Below are 21,472 nucleotides of genomic sequence, written 5' to 3'. Positions count from 1 at the left end.
GACTTCATCTTATGATGCTTACACTGTCAACAAAACAATCTGCTTAACATATATAGTCCTCAGGTTATGACAGCAATTGGGACTGAAACTTCTATCATTGAGCAATGTGATAACAAAGTGTGAGTTCATATGGCTGCATCACTTAGCAATGACAATTCCAGGACTCCCCATTACTGTCATTTAGAGAGGATCTAAATGGGTGTGTTAAGTAAGGATCTTTCCCACTGGCTTCCCACAAGCATAGTGAATGGGAAAGCCAGCATGAAGTTGCAAGTCCCATGCAGCTTGCAAGCAGGCCAGTGGAAAGGTAAGATGCACAAGTGACAACCAAGGGTGTGGAGATGTGTGCTGTGGGTGGTGAGGCCAGATTTATCCCAGGAAAAAGCTGTACATTCCAGAGTGACTTGTGACCTTTCCTGCTGACTTCTTCGTCTAATATCTATCAAGTTAAATATATATCAAAAGTATCATGTTATATTCTTGATAATTATACAATGCCATTAATACAGCTTGTTTAAGTTGTATAGCAATATAGTTTATATTCCAATTATAGGGAGCACGATGGCCTAGCAGTTAAGATACTGGGCTTGTCAGTCAAAAGGTTGACAGTTCAAGAGCCAAGTACCGTGTGATGGGATGAGTTCCTGTTCTTGCCTCAGCTCCTGCCAACCTAGCAGCTTAAAAGCATGCAAATGCAAGTAGATAAATAGATACCAATTAGGTGGAAAGATAAAAATGTTCAATGCACCTTGGCATATAGTCATGCTGGCTATGTGACCACAGAAGCATCTTCAGACAGCTCTGACTCCCTTGGCTAGGAAATGGAGATGAGCACTGCTCCCTAGAATGGGACACGACTGGACAGGGGGAAACCTTTACCTTTACCTTTTTTTATTCCAAATATGTCATTAACTGGAGAAAATCTAGTGTGATGTCCCTTTGGGACCCCCTATATCTCTAGAGTACCACAAGTTCCTTCCTAAGTTCTCTGCTTTTCTTGGTGTTGGCTACTCTTCTCTTATTGACTGGTTCCACTGTCTCTTCTAACATCCAATTTGCTTTCTTTTGTTTCTTGATGTTTGGCAGTGTCTTTTCAATTGATCCTCAATAATGTGGTGTCTGAAAGTTCCAGCCTTTAAAGCAATTCCCAGTGTTTTTGAAATGGGTCGTCATATGCTCAAGATCACATCAGAGAAAAACTGGTTGGCTTTGTTCTTCCACTTTAGCTTGATTTGACTTGGAACTTACACATCAGCGGATCGTAATGTGTTCCACAGTAGGTCACTCACTGAGCACAACTTTGACACTATAATTGATCTTTCCACCTCCTTGTACCAATAATATAATCAGCTTTGACTTCTGGGTAGTCCATTTGATAATGTCTTTTGCTGTTTGAAGAGTGTGTTAGCACTGAAGAAATCACTGCTTGAAGAAGCTGAAAGTCTTTCTCCTGTATTCATTTCTGTTCCCAAGGCCAAACACTTCAACTACATTTTCTTCCTTATTGTTTCCAACTTTGGCATTCCAATCTTCAACCACAAAAATCATATCTTGCTTGCATGTTATACCAATTTGAGATTGACCTTAATAATAAAGGGTATCAATCTCTTTTTCATGTCAGTTGTTTGAGCATAAACCTGAATAATTCTCATGATAAAGAACTGATATTATTTGGTCATTGACTGCATTGTATCTGGGTACTGTCTTTGCTATATCCTTCATGATTTTAAAAGTAATATCATTCCTTATTTGCATCATCGGTAATAAATAATACGACATTCTGATTGAAAGTGTCTAATTTCAGTTCATTTCAGTGCAATGATGCCTAAATTGTCATTTCATTTCATTTTGTTCATTTCATCTTTCACTGTTGAGCTTTCTCCTGTTCTTTTTTTTTTTACATTCTTTGTTCTCATTGTAATTCTCTCTTCACAATTTGGGGTCAAAATATCCTAGCATCCTCTATCTATGGCTGTTAACACCAGCTTGATAGCACATAATAAATCAATGGCAACATCAGCAATTAGACTTCCCAAAGGCTTTAATCTAGCTATGTCATAAACACCATTACTACTCTGATTAAGAATAGGCTACTTTACTGTAAAAATAAGCATTAAAAGCTAATTTTAGGGTGCTTTTAGGAAATGCACATCTCATCAAAGTAGAAACTACACCAAATTATACCAAAAGTATGTGTACTAACTAACTCATCTATTTTAAATATTTATGTCAATTAAAAGTCATGGTGAAATCCCAGGTTCACCTGAAAACTAAATATAATGTATACATTTCTAGTAGATCCAATAAGGTAGACATTCATCCTTCATTTCTTGGTATCCTGCAGTACTGGAGAGTCATACAGTAAATATGAAGCTCATTTTGATCAGTTGCTTGTCTATGGCACAAGCCTCTCCTGCTTATTGCATTGTATCCATCATGTTTCTCCTCATTTCAATGTCCCAAGTGCATTTTTTAAAACCTGTCTAGTTGCAATAATTAGAGCCTCTCTGAAAAGCAGCTTCACAGTCTCAGATCATAAGCACTGTTTAAATACAGAAATCTTAGTAATAGATTTCTAAAGGATTAAACACCAAATGTGCAACGGCATTTTCCAATTCAGGTACACTCAGGCAGTCGTACCCGCTGTGGAGCTGAATATACCAGGTTCATCCATCTAGAATGTAGTTGTTAGAATGATTAAACATAAATATGCATGGTTTGCAGCATTCTGTTGATTTCCTTGGACTGAAAACAAAAGACTGAAGCATAGAAAGGGAGCAGCTGAGTTAGGATTTAGTAGGTTAACTCTTAATATTCATTGGAAGTGAACACTGGGCCTGTTAGTGATGATCTTCAATAACCATTTCTTCATGGTTTCTGCTTTGCAATTTTTAACAATAAAATGTTCTTCATTTGTTATACACCCTTTAAATGTAAACTAGGTCATGGTAATCCTTCCTCACTTTAGCAAATGCTTTACAAAAAGAAGAGGACTTTCACATATTAAAATGGCATATTAAAAGAGCCTATTTTTCATTGCTTGGTGTGGAAAAAGCACTGGAGATGTTATCTAGTTGGGTCATGAAACGACTGCAAGAAAACGACCAAGCACCCCAAAAAGTTTTTAATTTACTTTTGGACAGACCTCATTATTACAATTTTCAAAACTGAAATAGGACCTAATGAAAATTCAGTACAGCATTAATTCATAGTAACCTGTTCTCTTAAGAGATTTTAAAACGTCAAACCTTGGAGCGTAAGCATATGTTTAAGTAGCAATAAGTTTGATTCAAATAGATAGAGGCTTTTTGATTGAGGGAAGGGTTAGTTTAGAAGAGAGAGCAATTAGCACTGTTCTTTAGCTTGTATGGTAGAAAAAAAACATTCTTGTCTTCAATTCCATTATTCTTCCTCATTCCCTTGTTATGAGCACAGCAAAACTGTTTTCATCCTACTGAAGAGAAGCCCTTACTTGCAACTAAAGCTTTATGTACATATTGGACATGTTGAATTTGGATGGCAGAAAATGGCTTTCCCAATCTAAGTGAAGATTTTTAAAGTTATTATTTTATAATAACTGGAAGTGCAAGTATTTTTAAGTTAAGCACCCAGTGCCCTATATTATTCATTCTGACAGCTGTAGAATCCTATCATTTTCAATGATATTTAATTTTGCTGCTTCTTGATGTAGGGCAGCAACCATTAATTTGCAGGAAAGACTAATAGCATTTTAAATGAATCGGGAACTAAGCAATTCAGAGAAATTTTTAAAAGCAGGGCTTCATTTTTCCCCCTTTTCAGTGATATTTTTGGGTAATGGTTTTTTGTGGTTTGATGTCTTATCTATTTTTCAGCTAAAGCACTTGACATTTCCTCTTGTAAACAGAGATCTATAGTGTCACTGGGAAATGGAAGAATGATGATAATGGAATTAGCCAGACTGAACATTTACAAAAAAGGGAATTTTTTTGAACATTCAATTTTTTTCCCTTTGTCACCCGCAAATGAAAGACACACTAAATTTTCACAAGGCAGGAGATGGAATAGTAGATAGCTAAATGGTTCTGTAGTGTTTCTTTTTCTAGCAACTGAAGTGGCTGCTTTTACATCAAGTATGCAGACATTCCCTTCCCTTCTGGATTTGCTTTTGTTCAAATTGAGGAGGCTTATGGGTCAGAATGCTGCCATGTCTCTCAGTTAATTTACTTCTTTACTTGCAGTCCCCTGAAAGTACTAAAATAATCCAAGTAATGAAGTGCGTCTTTATCATAAAACCTATGTCTGATCCATTTACTTATACTTATTTAAATTATATTGTATATTTGGAGGAAGAATGGTGAGAGAGATTTTTACATCATGGAATTACCTTTCATTTTCTGCCTGAAAGTCTGAATATTTAAATGATGTTACACAGAAATAAGAGAAATAACACAGTGTCCCTTTATATGGGGAGATGGGCGGCATATACATTTCATAAATAAATAAAATTGAAAATGCTATTTATACCACCACTCCACTGACTTAGGAATGATATACTTCTTAGGGAACAGAGGGAGAAAATTGATTTGAAATCAAGAGTATTCAAATCTGTTCCATTCCCCCACTACCACAAGTAAAAAATTTATCAGAATATAGAGACCCATATCTGAGCAAGGAGTGGCTTTTTTCAGCTATACCTGGTTTATTAGCTATGCTGTTCCTAGATAGGATTAACTTGGCTATGTGTTCTTTATATTTGGAACATCTACATTAGATTATTGCAGTGTACTCAGTGGTGGGTTACTACAGAATGTTGAATTGTGTTACGTCATTGAAAAGGGCAATTGGAGCATATAATACCTGCTCTGAAGATACCTATAAAGGCATACAAAGCCCATATTAAGTTTTAGTAGTGGGATATCTGACAGAGAATGTGCTTTTCCTGTCTGTCACCTCAAGGATGCCACAATAATTTGCTATACAACCACATAAAAGAAATTATTCTTCATACAAGCACCCCCTCTCTTTTTAGGTTTTATCATCGGTTTAAGATAAATCGGTTTGCTCAAAATTTTAAAGAAATTGATGGTCTTGTGCCTTTTATCCCATTTTCTTACAATCTCCTGTATTATCTGCTTACTCATTTTCGCATCAAGTTTTTAAGAGGGATTTTACTGAATTATTTATTGTTAAATTTGAAATATATTGGCCCATTATAAAATGTTTTTGGAATGCTTCAAAGTTTAGCATTGTTTTCTAACTGAAATTATATAGAAAATAATAAGTAATTATCTAATGGTTTTGAATTTAGTGGTGATTTGAACGGAGGTTGCAAGTGCTCTGGGTTCATGTATGTCTGTGTGCATACACACATGCTGTACCGCCAAAACTCAGCAGGTCTGAATATGTCAGCAATTTCAGTGTTTTTAATTTGTATTTAATTTTTTGATCCCTGAAATATCATTTGGTATTCCATATTTTATTTATTTATTGAATGAAATTATTTGCCACCCATCTCATCTGGTGCTCATGTATGCCAAGTAGTCCATCCTACGGTGGATTCACCAAGACTTTTGATGGTAATGTAATTTCTGCATAAGGGAAATGATGTAATGCAAGGGTGTCAAACACGACTTCATTGAGGGCCGCATCAGGGTTGTGTGACCTTGCGGGGGGGTGGCGGAGTGGGTGTGGCCAGGGTGGACATGGTCAGCTCGACATCACTCGTGTCGGGGATGCCTGTGGCAGCCCGAGTGCTCTGCCAGAGAAAACGGGCTCCTGAGATCCATTTTTGGCTGCAACTGCCTCCTGCAGACCTCTGCTAGTGAAAATGGAGCTTGGGAGGACTCTCATGTGGCCCTCCTGAGCTCCATTTTCATTGGAGAGGCATTGCAGGCCAGTCCTTCACTATTTCCAGGGTGGCCGCGTGGGCCAGATCAAAGACCCCACAGGCCGGATCAGGCCCCCAGGCCTTGAGTTTGATACCCTTGATGTAATGGCTAGAATAAGCTCCTGATCAAATTGGTTTATATCCTCCTCTTTATTTGTCTCATTGGTGTATTTACTTAATATATAAATCTTTAAGTTGCATTTCTTTTCTCAAGACATACTAAAAATACTAAAGCAATTAAATCCATATCAACTTCTATTTTTAAAAAATTAGCTACCAAACAAAACCACCGTAATAAGTTAAGAGTACAATAATCTTTTAGTCATCTTTTTATAATATGAAAATTATAAAGAACTTCAGTGCAGAATAAAACATCTGAGACGTAACTCTTTTTATCATTGAAGACCAACCAAAAGGGAAAAAAAAAATTCATGTTCTCTGTAAAATATTTCCCAAAACAGGAAATTCAATAATATTGGGGTCTCCTCCAATGTTTCTCCCTAATGGATATTTGAATATATCTGATATAGACTGATTCTGTTTTAGGGCTTTTCTATATGCATAGTAACATATATCTCAAAATAGTAGAAAACTTTGCAATACGTTTGAAAAATTGGGTCCAAAGACCATCTTAAACCTGATTTTAGAAAACAAAGCCAGTCATTTGAATCAGACATAGCAGCAAATGAGTAGCTAGTGCATTGGATGCAGACACTGGTATCTTGTCGCCTTAGCACCCTGATGGTGAACCTATGACACGGCTAGAGGTGGCACGCAGCACCCACTCTGTGGGCATGCGAGCTGTCGCCCCAATTCAGGTTCACTGTGCATGTGCACGTGCCTCCCCGTGGCCAGCTGGTCTTCGGGTCTCTGCCGCACATATGTGGGGGCGAGCCACTTGTGGGATGGCCCGCATGTACATGTGGTGAGGGTGGGGCACATTCAGGAGGCCCCTCATGAACGCACAGGGCGCATGCACAGAGCACATGTGTGGGGCATGCACACATGCACAGGATCCATGCACGGAACGCATGCATGGGGGAACGTGCATGCATGGGGATGCATGTGTGGTGGTGCATGCATTGCATTTGGGGGGTTCAGGCACACATTTTGGGCACTCGGTCCGGAAAAGGTTAGCCATCACTGCCTTAGCGTATCACACCTTCCAATATCTAATCTGAGCTGTTCTTCTCCAATTCAAATGTCTGAAGCATTCCTGAAGAGGAAGACTAGTGTAGAGTTTCCTGCAGCAATCTACTCTGGATACAAGCAATCACACTGTATTCTGATAATGTTAGAGTTGACATATAGGTCTTGCTTCTGTGGAGTATGGTGATGGACCTCCAAAAACACCTTCACCTGAGCTGCACGCCAATTCAAGGAGTATTTCAGTATGAACCTGGAAAAACCTGTGAAGACTCTAGCAGGAACTTTCTGATTCTATACAAAACACACCATATCTTTGTTAGCATCATTCGATTATTTTCTTCTGATGAAACACTGGGTATAGTAGCTACTTCATATTGACAGCTGAGGAGAGCATATGGTTTTCCATTTAATTTGTGAACAAATTAATTTCACTGTGAAAAATCCCAGATTGATAACAGAGTTGCCTGAAGTCAGGAAGCTGAGTGTTCATCTATGGCTATATAATGAAGAAAAAAAGAAATAGCACAAGCCAATCAAGTTTCACACCTTAGGGAGAATGTTGGTGAAATTTCTTTTGCTTTCACACTAATATGTGCTGAGACTGTGCAAGCAAAGGTGTCATTTCTTATCAAACATTCACTTGGCATCTGTCCATTAAGTTCACAATTTACACTATTTCCCAGGGTACTTTTAAAGTTGAAAATTTGGGGAACATTAATATAATGCAGGCAATGATTTTGTATACTTTCTAGGAGTAAGATCATAGATTCTAGTGGAACTTATTTTATACTAAAATTAAACTATTTCTATTATGTAAAGAATTGTCAATGTGGGAGTGCTCTAAATTATAAGAATAACTTTATGTGACAACACCCACTTCTGTAGCTTGGTTCTGCTATCTCAATGTTAAGAAGGTTGAATTTTTTCCACACTGACTTTCAATTCTTTCACTTGTTTCCTGAAATACAGAACAGTACTGATTGTCCACAGATTGTGCCTGTTTCTCTTGCACCAGTATCCACAGGGACTTTTCAGGACATTACAATCACTTTGAGAAATGCAGCTTTTATAAAGGTAATAAAATAAATAGACTTTGTAAAAAGAAAGAGAAGGTAGATCCTATGTTTGCACCTGAAGTCAGATAATTGAGTTTATTAAGTTAATACATGACATGTTTTTCCCTTAGCGATAATGACATAGTTATTCTGAGGGTCTTAACAGAAGACCGACGAGTGACTGAGGGGGCTAAGTAGGAAAGAAAGAATATGCTCCATAAAAAGCATTTCCTTGGAATTTTTTATATGTAATTCAATGATAGTCATACTATACATGCATTCATAATATTGCAAAAGGTTCATTTGAGGGGAAAATGTACTTCTAAATGTGAAGAATCTTTTTTCCTGATATATTATTCAGTGAATTTTGCAGGCATACAATTCTCACAAGAGAAGTTTGCCATACTGATTTTTGGATATCCTCATGACTGAAAAAAGGGAAATGCAGCTCGTTAAAAGCAGAAACTAGTAAAATCTATCCTAGAAATTAAACCAAGATCCAAAAATTTAAAGTTATCATCCTATGCAGTGGTGGGTTTCAATTTTTTTTACTACCGGTTCTGTGGGTGTGGCTTGGTGGGCGTGGCATAGCCTGGTGGGTGTGGCTTGTTGAGCATGGCAGGGGAAGGATACTGTAAAATCTTCATTCCCACCCCACTCCAGGGGAAGGATACTGTAAAATCTCCATTCCCTCACCACTCCAGGGGAAGGTTGTTTCCCCCCGATCAGCTGGGACTTGGGAGGCAGAGAATAGATGAGGGTGGGGCCAGTCAGAATTTTTACTACTGGTTGTCCGAACTACTCAAAATTTCCACTACTGGTTCTCCAGAATTGGTCAGAACCTGCTGAAACCCACCTCTGATCCTATGTCTTTCAATTAATGAAGGGGAAGATTCCCCCTTTTTGCCTATCTAAATGCTGTCTCATGTTACATTGGGGCAATTTTTAATTGAGATCACATCAAAGTGAAATTTCTAATAATCTGACTGAATATTCTTCCTTCCCTCGTTATCTCTTCAAATACCCATGTATTGCTCTTATTCTTTGCAGTGATTGCTAAGTAGGAGTAAAAAATACAGTGCTATTTATGCACTTTTGAAAAGATCATTTGATAATCAGTATGTAGGAAAAGAGGTGTGATATACTGTATATGTTAGATTCAGTACAAACAGAAGGAATTTACAAATATCTAACTACTGGATTTAAAGCTGAAAATTTAAGAGATGATAGCAAAACTTTCAATAATTGAAATACATGTTATGTCTTGCCTTCCTAGGAAACTATTTACAGATATACAGTAAATTGGATTGCTGGTTTGTGTGTCTATTTTTGTCTAATTTTACTGGCATCACCTTTTAACACCAGAGGCAGGAATATTTTGTAATTATGAGAACATTTAATAGATAGGATATTATCTTATTTATTCAAAGATGTATTTCTTCTGTTCTTATATTTGGATGTCCCATCTCTGAGCTATGGGAAATTTAATATATTTTAATTTAAAATATGTAAAATATTTAGTCATTTCAACAAGCTTGTTGGAATTAAGCTGCATAATCATTACTAGTATTACTGTTATAATAAATGATATTGAATAATTGAGTTCAGAACTTGGCTCATTGATTTATCAATGTATAAGAAAATAAATACCTAAAAATCATCCCTTTTCTGTTAGAAAGTATGTAAAATATTATTTACTCTACATTTCACTCCTTACATTTTTACTGTTTAGGAAATGCCTTTGGAGTGTCACTTTGAAACTGAAAGTGATAGGATATTTGAGGCTCAGTGGCTAAATGCATCTGCTGTTCGGTGTACTAATGTGTTGGTGAGTTCATGACTGATTATTTTAATATTTTTAGAGTTTTCTGCTTATAAATACCATAGTAGCATGTTACAGACCATGTGCTACCATTTTATCAAGTCACACTTTCCACCTAAAATTTCAGTCTAGTCTAGCTCCATGAACTGTATATGTTCTGTTCCAAAGCTGTTCTTTCTAATAGGAACTTCAATTTATCTTGATGTATGTAAATACCTTATTTACATGCTTACTTCAGTTTATACGCCATACATTTCCAAAGAGGCTTACAACACGCTGATTCAAGAATGATTAAAATTAACAGAAAAACCAGCTTATAACAAAAATTAGAGCAAATCTGATGCACCATCATTCAATTGGTGACATTTTATTTCTTCACCCCTGAGTGTTTTTACCACGGTCCAGAAACACAATAGAAAAAGAGTGGTCCATAGGTAGTTTCTTCCAACTCAACTGTGGGATCCCTTCATTCCTTTGGTGGTAGAACCTACATCAAGACTTCTCTCTATGATCTCACCAGACATACAGCTTCAGCTCAGAGAAAGTGGTCTCAGAGGCGTCCAGCTCCAGTGCAATACAAGCTTTCCAAAGTGATGTCCAGCATCTTAGGTTGCAGTCAGAAATTAATTGGCAATTAGAGTAATTCCCATTATAGTGGTGTTATATAAGTGAATTTCAGTATGCTACCTGGGCTACAGCTGAAGGTTTTGAATGATCTTATGAATGAACATATCTTTTCTTTTATGTACACTGAGATCATATGCATCAAGACAAATTCCTTGTGTGTCCAATCACACTTGGCCAATAAAAAATTCTATTCTATTCTATCTTCATAGGCACTCCGCATGTAGAATATATCGTAGTAGTCTACGAACTAAGAGAAAATGGTGAGGTAGCACCCTCTAGACATAGGGTCCTCTAAATACATCTCTACTGCATCTCCTGCCCAGCTCATAACTGGGTATTACTTATAAATTGATTATATTCTCCCAATGATCCACATAGAAAAAGTAAAAGAAAAAGGACAAAGCTCAATGGCAGCAAGAAGTAGAGTGCCTGAGAGTTTGATCTCTTCTCCACCGATCAAGTAGAACTGACCACTCAAAGAGAACAGTAGGGAGTAACTTGCTACCCAAAAATCTTAGTTTCTCCAGCCACTCTGTAAAAGTCCCCCACCCGCATGGAGGGAACGGGAAATTCTTTTGCTGCAGCAGCATTTTATAACTTTCCCTGTGGCTTCCACATTAACTTTCTGGGGAAGCTGGCAGAGAAGATTGCAAATGGCGATCACGTGATGATGGGGCACTTGGCCACCAGTTATAAGTGCAAACAGGTTGCCAAGTGCCTGAAATGCAATCATGTGGCCATGGGGATAGTACAGAGGTTGTAATTTCAAGGACAGGTTGTAAATATTTTTTCTTGAGTCTCTCATAACTTCCAATAGTCATTAAGCAAAGGGCCGTAAATCGAGGATTCTCTGTACGGTATTTGTTTAGCTCATTCTCCTGGTTTCTTCTGTTGAATTTGTGTACCTTGTAATACAGAAATGCTTTCACAGTAAAAACGTAATTTACATGTTTTGGTCTGCTGGTTCAGTAAATGAGACAACCCTCTTCTCTATTTTTATGCAGCTTCATACCTTCGAGAAAAGACACTTATTTCTGGTAAATCTTCAGTTGAAAGGAAGACCTGAAAAATTTATTGACAGTCCGCAGATGATGACAGGTTTGACATAAATTTGATTTGCCTTTCATCACTTTCTAATTTGAGTATTTCATCTATAAAAGGCTTACATGTTTTTCACTAATTGGTCTTTTCATTTTATAGTCTCCTGAAGTAGATTAGAGTTCGTAAAGCCAAAAAAATGCAGTATTTCAATATACAGAATTCATATCTGTATGCAGATTATCTTGGTTCTTTCTTGTTCACAAGTCTTAAGTGGGTTTCATATAGTTGCTAGCAAACTATGCATATTGGTAAAAATAACACTTGCCATTGTATTTAGAATGTATTTTCTCAGTCAGTTTCAGGATATCTGCATATTGTTAAATTTATATCAATAAGACATATGGACAAATGTATTTTGGAATGGAATGGAATTTATTATTATAGTACAAGATATGTGGTATCCAATAGTTTAAGGCTGATTTACATTTTACTTTGGGGATGTTTTTATTTTTTATTTCAAATTGATTGAAGCTTCGATACCACCTTGGTAATGTATGAAGGTATCGTTTATCTAGCTGAGCTTTGTAATATCCACAACAAATGTTCTCTCTGAATAGTGGCAGAATTCAGATAACAATTGTATTTGTGGATCATAGATCTTTAAATAACTATTAACTATAATACGCAAATAAAAAATGTATATGCGGGTTTTAATTACAAAATTCTGAAGATATTGGGAATGTCTACAAACAGTCTACAGTTTACCTATTTGTTATTGAGTGGCCTTGATGAAATGTTCCTTTGTTTCAGAATTCTTTTTCTAGTCTATAGATTAGTTGGAAGTCCAATTCTGTACCATATTTCACCAAGTATTAGTACAGACTGTTGGTTAATGAGAGTCTCTTATTTCAGGGATAAATTATTTTTGAATGATACATACAGATTTTTTTTAAAAAAAATGTATCCTTTAATGTGTTTACCCCATAGTTGAAAGTTATTGATTATTATTGGTTTAAGATGGTTTGTAAACCACTGAACTATTTTTTTATTTATACAATTTATTTATTTATTAAGAAAATGTATATGACTGCCCATCTTAAATATAACTCTGGGTAACTAACAACCAATTTAAAAAGTAAAAAGAATCCATAGCCAAACAAAGTTACCCAATATGAAGAAAAACCAAGGCACTTCTTTAATAATAAAGAATTGTGAGGATCACATAACAATTTGAGGGCAGAACAAACAAAAAGAATCAAACTTGACAGCCTTGGAACATAAGAAATAACCTCGCCCACCTTCAATAAACCGTTTACCATTATACCTTGAGCAATTTTTTCCTCATCAATCACTGCTAGCTTTGGTACCATTACTTTGTATGAGTAGTTAGGATTTTTGCCACCAAATTACATTTGCTTACATTGAATGGTACCTACCATTTGGATGCCTACTGTACTTCCCTAATGAACAGAAATCCATTTGGAGAATAAGGAAACAGCCAGGTGTTCATTGCCTGTGAAAAGCTAACAGCTTTGGGGCCATCCAAAACACCAAGGAATGCTTTTCCACAGAGTAGATGCTGCTACTGAGACGACATGATTCCAGCAAAATTACATTTTTTTGAAGGAAGAGACCTGGAACTTACCCTATTTATTAAGATCAAGTACAATAAAAAAATAAATAATAGGAGAAAGGCTGTCCACAGCAAGTAGCCTGGCCCTATGCCATAGATGTCTTTATAGGTGATGAACAGGATCTTGAATTTTCACCAAGAAGACTTAATGAAAAATCTTTGATGCGGGACTTTATTAAAGGCTTCTTCAAAAATCTATGTAATTGATATCTACTGACTCGCCCTTATAGAGCGGATGTGGCGCACTGGTTAGAGTGCAGCACTGCAGGCTACATCAGCTGACTGCTAGCTGCAGTTCGGCAGTTCAAATCTCACCAGATCAAGGTTGACTCAGCCTTCCATCCTTCCGATGGTCAGTAAAATGAGGGTCCATACTATTGGGGGCAATATGCTGACTCTGTAAACCACTTAGAGAGGGCTGTAAAAGCACTATTAAGCGGTATATAAGTCTAAGTGCTATTGCTATTGCTATTCACATGCTTATTAACAGCTTTAATAAACTCTAGTAAGTTAGACAGGATCATGCTTAGTGAAACCATGTTGGGTATCCTTGAACATGGGTTGTGTCTCCAGATGTTTGGTAGTATAATTTTTAATAGCTGTTTCCACTTTCCTCCCCAGGACAGATGTCAAACTGACAGGCCTAGAAATTCCTGGATTTCCCCAGGAACCATTCTTAAAAATTGGAGTTACATTGGCCAACTTCCAGTTCTCAACTACAGAGGCCAAAAGTAGAAACAGGTTACATATTTCAGTTAGGAGGTCCACAGTCCCAGTTTTAAGATCCTTAATAACCCTTGGATAGATACCATCTGGGCCTGGTGACTTGTGGATATTCAGTTTTGTAATAAGGACTAACACCTGTTCTTGTGTCACCATTATATGGCTCAGTTTTCCTGATTCCCTTCCCTTCCTTTTGATGGCAAGTTAGTGAAATGTTCACATCACACTGAGCATTTTAAATAATGTTTGCTATTGAAAAAATACTTTTTTTTTTTTCTAACTGGATGCTGTAGTGCAGAGTTGATTCTCATGCACTGGTCTAGAATTTAAAAAATGTAGCACAGTGTGACAAAGGGAATGCTTAAGTACTAAATTATGTCGTAGAAGGGAGAAGTGCCAAGAATTACTGGGAAAGCTTTAGGATTACAGCAGAAAACTCCTGTGCAAACTCATATTCTTCTGTTGGATTTTAAATGTTATGTTGCTGGAAAGGGGGAGGGATTGTGCATGTTTCAGTTTTAGCATACACTGTCTGTTTTTTTCAGTGGAGATTTATAATTGTGCAATTGGAAGTGCCGATTGTTCTCAGTGCCTTGGGAGAGAAGATCTTGGTCATCAGTGCACTTGGAGCGAGATCACTTCTAACTGCAGACTAAATACTGAAGCCTCCCAGATCCCAGCCATGTGTCCTCCTCCTGAAATTAGGAAGGTAAAATTTGGATTCACTGCAGTATTCACTGTATTTCAGCTCTGAGGCTTTAAAGTAAAAGACAAAAAGTGCAGAGTCTATCTATGGGCAGAATTGAGAAGCCTAGTGTCCTGAATGTAAGATGAAGCAGGAATCTGAATTTTGATCTGTCGGAGTGTTTACAACGTGACTACTATTTTGAGACAACCCAAGAGCAAAATACAGAACACAGAGGTTTTGTCATTACAAACAGTGGTTTATATACAAGACTTCTATATGCAGACATACATGTGGTAGGCACATACCAGGCAAGCAATCAATCTTCAACTATACACGGAGAGCTACAATGCAGATAGAACACAACAAGGAGAGAGAGAGAGAGAGATGCCCTCTAATGGCCTCCCTTATATAGACAGTATCCTCAGTCTTAAAGGGACAATAATCCTGTGACGCATTCTCATTTCATCCTTACAGCGGCAGGTCAGCTTTAAATTATCATTACCCTGACATGATCTTTGTAACAGATATGTTAAGTTAGCTATAAATGATTGAAACAATGAATGATCATGTAAACATAATACCTTTTATAAGAAAGGAAAATCATGGATCACAATTTTCAAATGAGATATCTCCTGAAGACTGAGATGGGAATGTAAGCATTTTTATAACCTGATTAAAAAGTGTGTTCCTATGGAAGTTTATGGGAATTATGCTCATTAATTTTAAGGGAAACTATATGTCATTCCTTCTACTTTAAACGATCCAGATTCATTAAAGTTGTATAGCATTATTATACCAGTTCAAAATCTTCCAAACACTAGCTTTCATCCAGGAAAAGATCAAGCAACCATAAATTTCCTTTTTTTATGTGTAGAAGAATTAAAACTTTTTTTTAAAAAAAAATTAAAAAAATAAAGAGCCAGGTTACTTGAAAAAAAATTGTGTTCATACAAGATTGATTGTCAACATGTAAATATTTTGTGTCCAGGAGATAATGTATAAACATATAGAACCATAATGTTGAAAGAGGCCACTGAGTTTAACCTTCTGCTTAATGCCAGAATCCAAATTAAGGATTTTATTCAGGTGTGTACCTGTGTTCCACTTCAAGACTTCCAAGAAAGAAGAGTCTTTTGCTTTCTGGGTAATTCGTTCCATCTCACACCGTTCTTACTTTTAGGACTTTTTTTAAAATACCCAGTCAGAATCTACTTTCCTGTATCTTAGGTCTATTATTGTAGCCCTACACTCTGGAATGGGAAAGGACAGGACCTTCTTCTAAGTGATACCTTTTCAAGTATTTGAAGAATGCTATCATATCCAACCCAGTCATCTTAAGTCTAAACCAGGGGTGTCAAACTCGCGATTTCACATGGTCGTCATGTGACATATCACAACTTTTCCCCCCTTCGCTAAATCAGAGGTTGGTATGGCCGGTGCGTGACGCATCTGGCCTGTGGGCCACAAGTTTGACACTCCTGGTCTAAACAGTCAGCTTCTTCCATTTCTCTTAATAGATTTTGATTTCCTGATCATTCTTGTTGCACTTCTCTGCAATACCCTGTTCCAATACCATTGAATCCTTTCAAAATTATGGTACTTTATGCCAGAGATCCCCAGTCCCTGGCTCATGATCCATTAGTGGGCCATCGCCCATTTGTAACTGGGCCATTTGAGAGGTGGACGATTGCACGCATACCTCTGCTTGCACAAGGAGCGGGTGCTTGCACTCATGTGTGAAACTCCATTTTTGTAAGCAGCAGGTGTGCGCGTGCACCAGGGGTGGGTTCTACTTATCTTTACTACCGGTTCGCAATGGGGCCACGTGCACAGAAGCTTCCTGATGACGTTGGGGTCGGTGGGCAGAGCCTCCCGCCAGTTTTACTACTGATTCTATAGAACCGGTCCAAACTGGGGGTAACCCACCACTGGCGTGCACAGTAGGTGCATGTGCGCCTATCGCTGTCATAGAATCACACCCTCTCCCCCCTCGCAGGGCCTCCAAGGTTGGGGAAAGGTTGGGGGACCGCTGCTCTATGCAAAACTAGTTCCTCTATTCAAGATGGAGAGTGATCAAAGCAGATTAAAATGGGACAATGACTCCAAAGATGATTTGGAAATAATGCTGAGATGTGGCCAAAAATTAACTAACTTTGTTTGTTTGTTTGTATTACATATAGATACCACCCATCTCACTCTCATTTTGTTTCTTCACAGCCATATCATGCTGTTGCCTCATGTTTTGTTTCCAATTTACCACTAAGATCTTTTTTCCCCAAGTATCTTTATCAGCCAGGTAATCACCATTCCCTTTCAACATCCTTTCAACATCTTTAGTACCTTGTTTATCAGCACTTTTGAGTTAATTTAGTTTTGCTTTGCGAGCGACAGTAGCTATTTCTTTTAACTCCACCATGCTCTTATCAGGAGATTCAGGCAACAAATGTATTGCTTCCATTGAAGTTTTTAATTGGTTTCAATCATGAAAAAGAGCATTTAAAATAAGCAATTCCAAATTAGTCACTTTCTCTGTCTCTGGTATCTTTAATGATTCAGGAATAAAAATAGCTTTGCAATTTTTTCAGTATTATCTTCTTTTAGCTTTTCTATCAGCCTGTTCTTCTCCACTTATTGAAAACAGTAGAGGTGGTTATCTTCTCTTGAGTCTCACCTGGAACCCATAATTCACCAATAACTGCTTTCACTTAAAAATGAAGCTTTCTGCTACCCAATTAGGTTATATTGCAGACCAAAATAAGGAGCTAGCCTCCAAGTCTGATTTGGAACCTGAAGTCATGATTCAGAAACTAAATTAAATTTACTGTATAATGCATTACCTTTTTAGTACTCAATGGCACATAGAACAATTTTTTTTCCCATGGATAACGCTACATGCCCATGCTTATCAGAGCAATTCCTTATTTTACACTTGAAGTCCAAGAGAAGAAAAGGCAGGAAAGAGATAAAAACAACAACAACACGTACTTGTGCAGCAAGATGCACCATGAAGTTATCCACAGGAACGTGAACAGCATGCGTAACCATCTTACCCAATCTCTTCTGTTGATCCTATAACATAGTTATTGACTTGTAGTGTTCTTCTTTCCTTTAATTATATTTATCTATGAGCTGGAGGGATGGGTAAAAATGCTACTTGAGTGTCCAGATTATCTTGCTTCCTCTGAAAGTTTTCCAAAATCTCAGGTAATACAGGTAGTTCTCGACTTACGACCACAATTGAGCCCAAAATTTCTATTGCTAACGTGAGACGTTTGTTAAGTGAGTTTTGCTCCATTTTAAGACCTCTCTTGCCATAGTTGTTAAGTGAATCACTGCAGTTGTTATGTTAGTAACACGGTTGTTAAGTGAATCTGGCTTCCCCATTGACTTTGCTTGTTAGAAGGTTACAAAAGGTCACTTACATGACCTTGGAACACTGCAGTCGTCATAAATATGAACCAGTTGCTAAGCAAATGAACATTGATCACACGGCCATGGGGATGCTGCAATGGTTGTAAGTGTGAAAAATGGTCCTGTTGCAACTTTGAACAGTCACTAAATGAACTGTTGTAAGTCGAGGACTACTTGTATGGTAATAGATGCTTCTTTGAAGCGTCATTTATATGTAGTGAAAGGAAGGGATTCCTTCCTAAACTTGCATTTTCTGCAAATACATGCCTGGTTGTCTTCAAGAAAAACAGGCCTTTGCAGATCATGTTGCAGCATCCTAATCATTCATCTATGCTTTTGCTTCTCAACACGGCAATACTTGAAAAGATTTCATTTAATATCCATATTTTCACATTGCCAAGTATTTTTGTTAACTTTAAAGGAAAATCTGATTATAGTTTTCCATGCTGGAGTTCTAATCACTTGTCCCTGTCAGTTCTTTCTTTGGGCTAATTCCCTGGAATCTGGCTGCCTTATATTCCTCTTAATACGGTCTCTGATTATTCCTCCAGAAGCACTCACTCCTCATTCTATTTTTTTAACATTGGAAAGAGAAACATGTGGCTCCAACTATTTGGTGCTTTGCAGAATTTGTCAGTATAGATTAGCCATCATGACTGCAACAAATTATAGCTTCCATTCATCAAAATGGTTACTGTACAACTTTATGCATGTCTGTATATGAATACATTCTCTATAGGCCGTTTCTGTTTTTTGGCTTTTCTTCTTTATAATTTTGGGTAGTTTTTAGGGTTTTTTTTTAAAAAAAAAAGAATCAGCCACCTACAATAAGTAATCAGGAAGTCGCAGAACACACACCTTGCAATCAGCAATTATTTAGGACGTGAACTCTCCAACCTTCATAGTTCACCATGCAGCCCTTCAGATCAAATAGCCTCTTTCTTTTCCTCTTATTGAATTCGCATGTCATATTCCTTGTTAGCTATGGTATGATGAATGTGTGGTATGATCAATAACCTCATCTGTGTTAGTAGCTCAGCTTTTTGACGCATGTAGAACTGGTAACATATATCTGAATTCTCTTGTCTCTAATCAAAATCTGTGAAGGCAATACCAGGGGTGGGCTGCTGGGGGTTTGCAGTGGTTCAGGAGAACCTCTAGCTAAGATTCTGTGCAGTTCAGAGAACCCCCAAATCCCACTCCTGGCTGGCCCCGGTCACCCCCCCACCCCTCCCAGGACTTCCCACACGGCCCATTTTGGATGCAGGTAAGTGCAGGGCGCGTGCAAAGGCATGGGGAGAAAAACGGGCCTACTGGAAGTTCGGGGAGACCATTTCCAGCCTCTAGAGGGCCTCCGGAGCCTGGGGAGACCGTTTTCTCCCTCCCAGAGGCTCGAAGAAAGCCTCCGGAGCCTGGGGAGGGCAAAAATGCCCACCCGCCGTGGTGCAGGAGGCTGACTAGGCCACATCCACCATGGCCATGCCCACCCAGCAACCGGGCAGAGAACCCCTTGCTAAAATTTTTGAAGCCCACCCCTGGGCAATACGTCCCTGACTTATGATCACAATTGAGCTCAAAACATCTGTTGCTAAGCGAGACATTTGTTAAGTGAGTTTTGCCCCATTTTATGATTTTTCTTGCCACATTTGTTAAGTGACTCACTGCACCTGTAAAATTAATCAACGGTTGTTAAGCGAATATGGCTTCCCTGTTAAATTTGCTTGTCAGAAAGTTGCAAAAGATTAGTGACCCTGAGACGTTGCAACTGTCATAAGTACAAGTCTGTTGCCAAGCATCTGGATTTTGATCATGTGAGCAGGGGAATGCTTCAGCAGTCATTAAGTGTGAAAAACGGTCAGAAGTCACTTTTTTCAGTGCTATTGCAATTTCGAATAGTCACTAAGTAAACTGTTGTACGTCGAGGACTAATTGTATACAGTTTATTTAGTAATCTTTATATAGGAAACTACCCTGTTTCCCCCAAAATAAGATATCCCCTGATAATAAGCCCAATCGGGCTTTTGAGCACATGGCAATAAGGCCAAGCACTTATTTCAGGGTTCAAAAAAATATAAGACAGGGTCTTATTTTCGGGAAAACACGGTAGCTGCATATTAATGGACAAAGTAGTTAACTCAGAAAAACTTACAGTTGGTAGGTTCCTCATCTGTTCAAAATCAAGTAGCTAATTTATTACTAATATGTAAAATATGTTTCCGTTTCTTTGGTCTAACAATGCAGAGGAAATGCTAATGAGGCCCACTCAATTCCACTGTACAGTGTAGGAAACTGAGCCCCTTGCTCTCTGCCAAAAGCAACTAGTGAAAACAAATCATCAGCATTAGCCTTATTAGACTAGGATGCTATTTCCTTAGCAGATGCTGTATATTCCATTTCAAAAATAAACAAGGTTTTTTTTTTAGTGAGTCTAGAGTTGTCCTGAGAGGAAGAAGACGAGGACAACTGTAGTCCTATTGGAGCAGTGAAGTCAGGGACATTATCAAGTTTAAGCAGCTTGGAGGAAGAAAACACCTCCGCTAATGACCTTCTGCCCTGGCTGACGTCACGTTATGTTGGCAGCAGTTAGAGGGAAAGGCAAGCTGTAGGCTTTGTAACTGAACTTCCAGGAAGGAAGGCTGCTGTTCCTTTATAGTTGATTTTATAGATTTGTCACAAAATGACAAATTGTCACAAAATGACAAATAACCTACAATTTTCTAATTGTAGGTTATTACGGTAACTCAGACATCCTGTGAAATCAGTGACTTTGGTTCATGGAAAAAAAAACAAGTGGTGACAAATGAAATCTCCCCTGAGATTTGGTATTGTTGTAAAATACCGTTGCAGCTTCTGACCATCACACTTAGAAAATGGGTAATTCCATTGCCAATAACATAGATGTTAGGAAATGACAGTACTGAATCAGTTGTGAATAATAATCTCACAAATAATAATAATCTTCTCACTACCAGACTCTGTGGTCTCATCCCAAAACCCCCAAAACTTTAACCTAAAACTATCTACTGTTGACCTCACCCCATTCCTAAGAGGTCTGTAAGGCACATGCAAAAGAGCACCAGCATGCCTACAGCCCCTGTCCTAATGTTCCCTTTAATTGTACTCATTTTATGTATTCAATTCATGCTTATACTTATATACATTATCTAATATGTACTCGACAAAATAAATAAAATCAAATCAAATCAATAAATTATTTTATTGTTCATGGTAGAATTTTAGAAGCTCGGTTGTACAGGTTTTGTTTCCATCCAAAAATGTTACAGTTTATTTATATTTTTCATTGGCTAATCACCAATGTCAGAAAAGGTTGCTTTTCACATTCTTTTCATACTATTATGAAATGATGTTTTAGTGGGATGAAGTAAAGTAAAGGAGTCCCTGAGGGTTTTACTCTGCTAGTTGTATGCCAACTTTAGGGAGCAGTGCTCGTCTC

The 21,472-nt window shown here is 37.7% G+C and overlaps 1 protein-coding gene across 1 annotated transcript in view; it reads left to right on the top strand.

Annotated features, from left to right (window-relative positions):
* The window catches only part of PLXND1 (plexin D1), a 184,086-nt gene that overhangs the window by 75,365 nt on the left and 87,249 nt on the right, over positions 1-21,472 (top strand). The window contains exons 9-12 of the mRNA XM_070933595.1: positions 7,988-8,092; positions 9,806-9,901; positions 11,527-11,620; positions 14,465-14,628. Of these exons, the coding sequence (XP_070789696.1) occupies positions 7,988-8,092; positions 9,806-9,901; positions 11,527-11,620; positions 14,465-14,628 (459 nt within the window). The remainder of the gene's footprint in view (positions 1-7,987; positions 8,093-9,805; positions 9,902-11,526; positions 11,621-14,464; positions 14,629-21,472) is intronic.

This window comes from Pituophis catenifer, unplaced genomic scaffold (genome assembly GCF_029215685.1).
Source record: "Pituophis catenifer annectens isolate HBS135680 unplaced genomic scaffold, rPitCat1.0.hap2 SCAF_2, whole genome shotgun sequence".
NCBI classification, from domain to species: Eukaryota; Metazoa; Chordata; class Lepidosauria; order Squamata; family Colubridae; genus Pituophis; species Pituophis catenifer.
The sequence above is the reverse complement of the archived record's forward strand: the minus strand, read 5'-3'. Positions and strand labels throughout refer to the sequence as shown.